Raw genomic sequence first — 10,000 nt, 5'->3', positions numbered from 1 at the left:
ATTTCTTCTAGCGATTCTTTTGAAATGCTTTCTTATTCTAGTAATTTATTACATGAACGTATTTGCAAACCTTATCTAGAGGGCTTGGTATAACATTTTGGAAGTGGAACATCTCAGTTTGATTGATATCTTCTAGTGATTTCACAAGGAAAACACCATACATCGAGTATTTTGAAGTGAAACACACGTACATAGTGTTTCGACTAATCGATCGTTTACTAACCAAGGCATGTGACCTAAATTTACAAATTTTATGGTATCTAATGCAGGGTGATACAACTCGACCAAGTTGATGGCCAGGTGTGGGCAGTACTACATATGTATAACTTAATTAAGTCCACTGTTACCATACCCTATCTGTTATGTGCACCTGCACCTGCACCTGTCAGTCTACTCTCTGTTCCTAGGTAGCAGTATGGGTACTATGGGTGTTTCTCCTAGATTTGGATGCAAATGAAGCAATTTGGCACAAAGACTGCCTGTCCTTTCTCAGCCAGCTGTTTAGCTTAATGTTATAGTGTCTTTTTCATTTTGAAATATTACATAGATATGCTTTGTTTAGAATGCATATGATGAGAAGGTGTAATCTTTTTACAGAAGGCATTCAGTTCACACTTCATTAATTAATTCTTAAACACAAAATGACAATTGCCAATAACAATTGTTCAGTTTTTACACACTTTGCCGCGATTGTTAGAGAATGGACCGCTAAAGTGTGCTAGTGTTCATCACACTGTGTCTCAAGATTTTGTTGCTCAAGCTTTATAGCAAATAGTGTAAATTTGTGACAACAATACTCGTGCTTAGTTTAATTGAACTTGTCATTCTGAAAATAGAAGCAGTGTTACATGTCTTGTGCACAGGCATTGGACTACATGTAATTTGACTAGTCTTGTCATTAGTTGTGATGTGCCACTTTGATTTATTGTTACAGCCGCAAGACTCTTTTAAAATAGCAGTAATTTGAAACAATCGTGTTGCATTTGCAGTGGCAATGCTGGGCGTCTAAAATTGGAAAAGCCAGTGGCTAAGGTTATAAGACTGATAGGATTGTCGGAATAGCACACTTACTAATATTGAGGGTTGGGCCCCATCCAGGCTTCTATTGTGTGATGCTACCGTTATTTGTCAGTTGAAAACAAAAGACAGTTAACATAAATGTAACACTATAACTTTGAGTATTTTTCTTGTCTTGGTTTGCAGTATTTAGTATAGTTCTGTTGCATGTGGAACTGCAGTTGTGAGTTTTAATAAACCACCTCCACTTGATCACGATCGGATGAAACTAGAAACAGATCAGGGACATAGCTACCACTGTTCACAGAGGTTGCATGTGAACCCCACCCTACCAGAGAGAAAGATTTTCTTGCTAACTGACCCTCAATACCCTCGTCAAGCCAGGCTCTTCCACACAGTCGCTGAACTAATTGTACGTGAATCATGCAAGGCAAAGCTCCTCCTAGTTTCCCTTTGACTGTATGTTGCAGTTTCAGTTGCATTGTAAATCACTAACCAGCAGATTCATATCGATGTAAAACCAGACAGATCTTCATAAGGGCAAATGATTACTAGTGTATTACTTGATGTCTTGTTTTGAACTGAGTAACTCATCTGATCAGGTGTGAGTTGAGTTTATTTTACATGACAACATGCTACCGTTTCAGTTAGTGACAAAAATGCTTTGATCTACATGCATACAGACGTGCATACATACATACATATGTAACATACATACATCGATACATACATACACATTCCTACACATACATATATTATATTGTTTTTGATGTGTGAACCCTCTCAACACACCCGGGCTACGCCACTGCAGATTGTATCTGAATGGTGTGGGAATAGGAATAATGAGACAAACTCTTCAAAACAGAATCCAATGAGATTCTTTCCAGATGAGATTCGTTTCAAATTAGACAGACCACAAAGTTTGTCGACATTTGCGTACTTCAAACGTTTTTGAAAATAATGAATGTGTACGTAGCTGATCTAATGCACTGTAGCATCAGTCAATTTGTTATCATATATACATACCACTTGGCAAGATTGTGGGTTACTGTAATCGCATACAGTCAATCGTTGATGTAACGACACTACAATATAACGACATCATGATATAGCAACGACGTAGATATCGTGGGACAAAACTGCATGCATACGAAATGTGGTTCTTCACCTCTTGATATAACGAGTTGATATAACGACGCTGTCATATGCATGGGAGTACAAAGTGCATAGGAGTATACAAGTCTCCCTTGATTTACCAACATCCAGTTCACCCACCCTCTCCTCCTGTGCACCTTTTGCCACGTGGTACACATTTGAAGTAACTGCAGTGCGTCATTCTGCTTGTATGGCTGCACGTGAACCTGTCAGGTTCTAAGCCTATTGGAATCCTCAGGATTTCTTTAGATACAATTAGAAGTTTACAGTGCGATGGCATGTACTGTACAGTACATGCCATCCTAAGATAGATCATGCGCATTACTCTGGCTACCGCACACTAAGATGAAACCATGTGTGTTATTCAGGTTTGCACCCACGCAGATTTGATATAGTGACCTTGCGATATAACAACATCAAATAGCGAGTCCCGAGCATGTCGTTATATTGAGGGTTGACTGTAGAGACAGGTCACAGCAATGGTGTGTTGGCAAATAAATATTATATCTATAAGATGTTAGGTAATTTGAAATTTTACAATTTAATTGATAAACATAAGTTGCACTATTAGTGAAATTTGACTTTGCAATGTTTAGTTTTCATACTCTGGGAGCATTGCAATTACAGTAGACAATGTCCAATTATTGCTGTTTGGTGCAAGCATGTTGCAGTTGGAACCCGTCTGTGATGCCTGTGCTGAATTTCTGATGTCTCTCCTAACTCCCAGCAACTGTTTGGGAATAAAACGTCTTGCATACACTTTGGGATGCACAGATCTACGTCAGGCAGCAGACAAGTATTTATGCAAGAATTTCAATGAAGTATCCCAGTCGGATGAGTTCTTACAGATTGACAAGGCAAGTCTGGTGGACATGCTCAGTCGGGAAGACTTGCAAGTTAGATCAGAAGAACAAGTGTTTGAAGCTGCCATTCGTTGGGTGCGTGCTGATGTGACGGACAGGTCGTGTTTTCTCTCCGAAGTTCTAAGCCAAGTTCGACTACCTTTACTTTCTCCTCATTTTCTCAAAGACTCTGTGGCTTCTGATCCACTCATTCATGATGATCTGAGGTGTCGTGATCTTGTTGACGAAGCAAAAGATTATCACTTACTTCCAGATCGCAGATCACAAATGCAGACTCCACGGACTGTTCCTAGGCGTTGCAGCAATGAGAATGGAGTTATTTATGCTGTCGGTGGTCTTAGTTCATCTGGAGACTCTCTCAATTCAGTAGAAATGTAAGCGTACAATATGATAGTAATTGGCTGTTGTGATTGTTGAGTGTTTAGATTTTGTCCGTTTGAACAACAATGGTCTTCTGGCGTAACCATGAACACACTACGGAGTCGTGTTGGAGTGACTGTCTTTGACTACAAACTTTATGCAATTGGTATGACATTGAACGTACTTAATTAATTAAGCTGTGAACATTTAAGCCAGTGGCTATTTGGCCATGGCCGGCTACTTCGTTACATATGCTATTTTGCTGGCAGTCTCTACTGATTGGACCTTATCATTGCCGTCATAAACTCATCATGTGCCCAACAAACAAGAAGGTTGAAAAAGCAATCTGTGTTATGTGCTTTTCCTCTTATTGTATAGCTCAGAATAATCTTGAACTGTACATAACACTGGCTGCCGACTGCTCTTTCCATCCACCGAAGACAGGATAGAAGTCGACGCTACCGCCCCTATTAATTTGTCTCAACTCCTATTGGTTACGCAGCCAAGGGTGGTGAACAGTACTGTCGACTGGGTGCTCCCATCCCACCAGTCGCTTTGCTCCCCTACACCTTACAGCCTCCATTTAAACCAATCGGACAGTATAGAAGTTATCTAAAGTCATCATATTACAAGAGAAGAACAGATTACACAGATCACTTTCTTGTTCGTTGTGCACGTGATGAGTTCATGATGCGAAAGATGTGGTCCAATCAGCAGAGACTGCCGGCAAAATAATGTTCATAATAAAGTAGCCAGTCATGCTAAATAACCGCTATGTTAACATAAAACAAGACAATACCTGTGTTGACAGTCCTGTGTATCATTAGGGTATATCTAAGTAGATGCTAGTGTGTATATCTTTTTCTTAAGTTTCTTTGCTCTAATCACGCCTTTTGCATCATTGTTATTACGTCATGTAAAGAAGAGTCGTTTTGAAACACTAGAATGCAAGTGGGCAGGCAATTAATTAAGTTACTGCACATGGAAGTGATATCAATCTGTAAAACATTTGAGGTTGATGATTGCTGACATTAGTCAAAATGAAGAAACTGCACTACTGAAGTTTAAAATCAGTTAAATTATAGTTACTCAATAAGTGAACAGACGTATTGATCTGTTCACAAAGATTTCAAGGAGGCATGGCCTTCTCACATGACATAGTTTGCTCATAAGATTGCTTGATGATTTCTTTACAATTCAATGAGCAATAGTAGATATTGCATCCAATAAGCGACTTTATCAGTTAATCGTCACGTCAATAGACTGCATGCGATAGTGCTGATGTCATCAGATAAACTGATTGTTTTTCATTCAGGAGGATATGATGGAGGCCAGCGGTTAAACAGCATGGAATGCTATGACCCAAGCATTAAGAAGTGGACATCATTAACTTCCATGCACACCCGAAGGAGTGCAGTTGGATGTGCAGCAATGGATGGAAAGATCTACGTTGTAGGAGGTTATGATGGCACATCGTCACTCAGCAGTATAGAAGTGTATGAACAATGTGCTCTTGCATTCACTGTGTCACATTGATGTGTTGTAACTGTTAGGTATGACATCAAGACTAATCGATGGCGATTTCTAGCTGCAATGAGCACATCACGAAGCGCTGCCGGACTTTGTGTGTATCAAGGTCAACTTCAAGTGCTGGGTGGTCATGATGGCCTTTCAATCTTTAATAGTGTTGAACAATATTCAATCATAAAGAATCAGTGGAGTCCTGCTACACCAATGCTAGCAAGACGTTGCCGGTTAGGAGTAGCCGTGTTGAATGGCAAAATGTATGCAGTAGGAGGGTAAGTAGTGTCCTATTTTCATGACATCTTGTCATTTGATCTTTGATTTCACAATAGCTATGATGGCTCTTCATTTCTAAGCTCTGTTGAGGTGTTTGATGCATCTGTACACCATTGGACTTCAGTGTCGTGTATGACGACAAGTCGTAGTCGTGTTGGTGTCGCTGTTGTTGGGACCAAGATCTATGCAGTTGGTGGTTACAATGGATTATCAAATCTGAATACCGTGGAACAGTATGATACTGAACATGATGAGTGGCATTTGGTAACACCTATGAGTATACATCAAGGTGGTGTTGGCGTTGGAGTATTACCCCGAATGCCATAGATGGATGATCACATTAAAATAAAATTCAACAAAATATTGTGTACATTAATTAAGAAAATGATGACCTCTAAATGAATCGGCCCATTTAACTTAGCAATTTGTTTGTTTGTTTAGTTCGTACAGATATTGTAATAGATATCTTGCCGACGAGTAGCTGCATTCCATATATATCATCATCTAATTGAAGCATATTCAATGTCCTCTATACACTGCAACAGCAGTTGTCATGCAATCCTTGTACTCTACAAACTTTTAAGACGAGGTATTAGCATCATAAGTAAATTGTTCTAATTATAATCATTAATAGCAGCTCAGAATAATTAACTGATATTTAGTTAGGGACAAAGAAAAAAATTGCCAAAGCACTAGGTTTGTGTGGTAATGAAGTTCGAATAATCACTAAGGTCCCTCACAATTTGCCTAACTATGGACTTGTCATACCATTGGTCAGAGAGCCTGTTGGAAATACCAAGGTATCACCTCACTCTTTCCTCTTCCTCATACCATGCTAAAAAGTACTGCTACTGATGCAAGCACTCGTGTTGAGATATTGATGCCCCATTGTAACAGACAACATGCATGATCAGTTTGCTGAAATGACGAATGTCCTATGTAAGAGTAGCCTACATTAATTAGGTCAAATTTCTTGCAATGTACCTGTTGCATATTTTAATGGTATACAAGACTGTAATATCTTGACCCAGTACTACATTACTTAATAATAATACTGATATAATTAATATATAACGGATTTAACTTGACTATAGTGAACACAGAATGTACCAAAGGTAAGCTCTAACATCGTCAAATAAACGTATATTTCATTTATGTCAACTCACAATCATTGATCTCTATTCTGCTCTGTTGCACTAGACCTTGCGGCAATCTCAGATGAGCTAAACAATGAACGTATGTATAACAAACCTCAGTATCCAACAATCTATGTCTGTACCTCAGCTGACGAAGTTCTCTGCGAGTCTTGCGCAGGGACGACTTCTCTGACAAACTTCCACCATTCAGTGGTGATTCCTTTCCTGGTTGAATGTCTTGACTGTTTGATGCTTCTCGAAGACGTCTCTTTAGTTCTCGACTGGTTGTTTTGTAATAATAGAGATCTTTCTCCAGCTGCTGAATTTTGCTATTCAGATAACAAGTAAATGTTGTATTCTTCCGGGTAAAGCCAACAGGTCACCAGATACTTTGTAGCATTTTGCTGATGTGCTTGATTATTATTCGATGTTGCATCAGCCAACTGCTGCACAAGAAATTGCACCCTTTGCTCACTTTCCTGTGGTAATAAATAAGAACTAGCAAGTATGTGGTGTGGACTAAATATTGCAAACTTTTTCTTGTTGTGTAATTCGTCTTTCAGCACTTGCTGAAGTCTCCTGAACTGCTATTTCCAAGTCTCTAATTGTCTGTTCTCTTTCTCCAATTGTCAGCTACCAAAGATATGAAGAACCTTAAAATCACTTGCCACTCTAGGAAGCACAAGCACATGCAAACGCACAAACACATGCAAACGCACAAACACATGCAAATGCACAAACACACAACCAGCAAACACAAACACAAGAAAACCAACCAACCAAAGCAAAGCCCACACAATATGCACAACAGTTAGAAATTCCCAAATACTGTCTAAAAACAATCAGCCAACACGAATTAAACTAAGACCAGCAAAATAGAGAGAAGTTAATAATAGGTCAACAAAGCAAATAAATGCTCGTAACAAAGCTTATATAGATATCCACTGTGAAACTACCTGTAGCTCTTTACATAAAGTATCCTTTTTCCTAGTTTCTTCTCTAAGCAAGACAACCTACACCCAACATTCAGGTTCATTACACTGCAATACCAGCAGGGGTGTCCAACTGCTACCATGTCGCCAAATTTGATGACAGAGAAAACACTCAATGACAGAGTCATTGGTCCCCATCACATCCCCCCGAAGTTAAACTATAAAATTGCTGGACAGACATTCTGGCAACACTGGATAGTGCTGTTTGGCATGCCTTAACAGCCAGGTAGTAACTCATTCTTTTGCACTAGTTCCATAAATAAATACGATATTTAGTATTCTTTGTCTCCATCTTGGAGAAACAGCTCACAGTTTATCCAGGTTAGTTTCACATCAATGGTCACTCTGTTGATCATATTCTGTCATCATTTGGCTACAGAAAGTTTACAGTTGGGCACCCGTGACTATGAATTAAACTAGTTTGCCTTTTCAAAATAAACTCCCAACAGCTGCTGAGCATCTGCTGCAGACAAGTCCTTCAGTTGTGACATGATGTAGTCAGATGGAACCTTCAAATAATTGTCTAGCTTTTCCAGTTCATACAACAAAAATATTTAGCTAAACCTGTACTTCACAGCCAAGTGCACTTTCATCCATGCCACTCTCTTTTTCTGATATTGATTGATCCTGATACTCCAACATTCCATCAAGTGCCTCTATTGCTTCTTCCAGAGCCATCATTCTACAAACAAGTCACACAGGCACAGAAGCATGGCATTTCATAAATTTGAACCTTCTCTCATTTTGTGGATCACTCAGCGTAGTTTCAAGCTGTCGTGAAGCTTCAATTGCTTTCTCCCTAGTGACAATTTTATACATACACTGGAAAATATGTACTAAATAGACAATTATGTCACTTTTTCATTCAGATTTAGTGTAAACAGATTTAGTGTAAACAGATTCCTACCTTATCTGTGAACTAAGCAATATAAACCAGTTTCCGCACATTTATGTGTTGGGATTGACAATTATGCCACATGAACTTTAATTTATAATTATTTCAGCAAAATAGAATTTACTAAAGTACTTCACATGTGAACTAAGGTAACTAAAATTGTAAAAATAAGAGATTGGCAATAAATTACAAATTGGTTAAAAGCAACATATAACCTCACTGCAATAATTAATTAAGCTGACTTTCTGATTTTATAAATTAGGAGTAAAGTAAGCATGCCAGCCTATTATGATTATTAAGTCAATAAACCCAGAATGCCACTCTTTACGACAATTGACTTTTGCAAAACACAACTTAGTAATGGTACACTAACTACAATACACCGAGCTTGATATGCCAGACACGTAGCCAACAGTTCACCAAGGGGGTTCGGCCGTGCGTCACCATAGAACATGAAATTGTTTATATTAGTCTAATTAAACCTTGAACAATTAGAAAACTCGTTATGACATAAATTTATCGTGTATGAGAGCCTAGATTTAAAAGACATTCGATAACAACTTTGCAGACTGCTGCTATTTTTGGTACTGCGTACATTTTGCGTAGACATGCCTGACTTCCAGTATAGCTAGGTTATCTAATTGGTTCCATTGATTTGCTGTTATATTACGTTACCATGCAGTGTGCGAAATCAAAATAAATGATAATAATTTTGTCTGTAGAGGTACTCCACACTTGCCTGTTTGACAAACAAATGAGCAGACTAAAGCTATGCTTAAATTTTAGTCTGTTGAGCATTACGAGCGCACTCTAATGCGCGGATCAAATCCCCGATGGACCTAATCCGCTACTGTGCTAGGACCAAATCTGCGAAGAGAAATGATTGCATGCAGAGATCCAAGGTAGACGTGATGCGCTAGAGCAGAATGTCTTTCAGTACAAGTGCGTTAGCAAGCGGACCTATCTCACTAGCCGAACCCAATCCGCCGCTACACCGGTCACTGAGTGTTTCCAAAAGCGCCATTCATGCGACGACATGGGTCTCTCACTAGACCCGTCTTTTATTAAAGACTTTCAGAATGACATCACTTTGAGGATGCTAGGGGTTCAATCAAACCCCTCAAACCCCCTGGCTACGTGCCTGTATGTGAAGCCATTAACTCTTTCTGCTATAGAGTCCCCACACTCTTAATTAATTAAGCTGAACAACCTCAATTCAATTTAATTATCGTATTATAAATCCATCAAATACAAGATGATCGTGTTTGTTTATTCTCACTTGCCATAAATATGTTTATGTCCAAAGGTAGACTTATTTCATCATGGACATTTGTGGTCTAATGTGTAGATTTTTGACAATAAAACACCAAAGTCTTTCTACTCGTGCTGTTCAAAGTTAGTATAAAGTCTAATGTCACACAATAAATAATTCATACAGCAAACACAACAACATGGATTAAAATTTTGTTTACTGCCAAAGTCATTTGGTACGTCCACACAAAAATTGAACCCCACCACCACTTCTCTTATAATATTATAATTATAAAAATAATACATGATTTCACAACATCCTGTCTACCATCTGCATTCAATATCTCAATGACAGTCAAAGAGCTAACATATTCTTATTAGTAAACACAACCTCTTCAACCAAAACTCTGCAAAGCAAAAACTTATACCTCTCTTGTTGCAGATTTTTAAGAGCCCTTTTCACCATTTTAACATTCTCGTTTGCTGTTGTTGTGTCTCCATTTGTCAATAATTTCAACTCTTGCTTTTTGC

At 38.6% G+C, this 10,000-nt stretch overlaps 2 protein-coding genes across 3 annotated transcripts in view; one reads left to right on the top strand and one right to left on the bottom strand.

Annotated features, from left to right (window-relative positions):
- Positions 1–5,722, top strand: part of LOC134197042 (kelch-like protein 18) — a 6,052-nt gene extending 330 nt beyond the window's left edge. Inside the window, exons 2-6 of the mRNA XM_062666283.1 lie at positions 2,769–3,409; positions 3,461–3,561; positions 4,711–4,891; positions 4,949–5,194; positions 5,252–5,722. Of these exons, the coding sequence (XP_062522267.1) occupies positions 2,769–3,409; positions 3,461–3,561; positions 4,711–4,891; positions 4,949–5,194; positions 5,252–5,522 (1,440 nt within the window). The 3' untranslated portion in view covers positions 5,523–5,722. The remainder of the gene's footprint in view (positions 1–2,768; positions 3,410–3,460; positions 3,562–4,710; positions 4,892–4,948; positions 5,195–5,251) is intronic.
- A 505-nt stretch (positions 5,723–6,227) lies between these two features.
- Positions 6,228–10,000, bottom strand: part of LOC134197124 (kinesin-like protein KIF27) — a 10,058-nt gene continuing 6,285 nt past the window's right edge. Inside the window, exons 17-25 of one of the 2 annotated variants that reach the window (XM_062666378.1) lie at positions 9,898–10,000; positions 8,057–8,122; positions 7,888–8,005; positions 7,749–7,832; positions 7,288–7,344; positions 6,866–6,964; positions 6,722–6,810; positions 6,475–6,660; positions 6,228–6,418 (exon numbers count right to left, since the gene is read on the bottom strand). The exon at positions 9,898–10,000 is cut by the window's right edge and continues 52 nt beyond it. In XM_062666378.1, coding sequence (XP_062522362.1) covers positions 6,364–6,418; positions 6,475–6,660; positions 6,722–6,810; positions 6,866–6,964; positions 7,288–7,344; positions 7,749–7,832; positions 7,888–8,005; positions 8,057–8,122; positions 9,898–10,000 — 857 coding nt within the window. In that variant the 3' untranslated portion in view covers positions 6,228–6,363. The remainder of the gene's footprint in view (positions 6,419–6,474; positions 6,661–6,721; positions 6,811–6,865; positions 6,965–7,287; positions 7,345–7,748; positions 7,833–7,887; positions 8,006–8,056; positions 8,123–9,897) is intronic. The other variant, XM_062666379.1, reaches the window with a different exon arrangement.

Source organism: Corticium candelabrum, chromosome 22, assembly GCF_963422355.1.
Source record: "Corticium candelabrum chromosome 22, ooCorCand1.1, whole genome shotgun sequence".
NCBI lineage: Eukaryota > Metazoa > Porifera > Homoscleromorpha > Homosclerophorida > Plakinidae > Corticium > Corticium candelabrum.
Note: the sequence above shows the minus strand (reverse complement) of the source record. Positions and strands in the feature narration are given on the sequence as shown.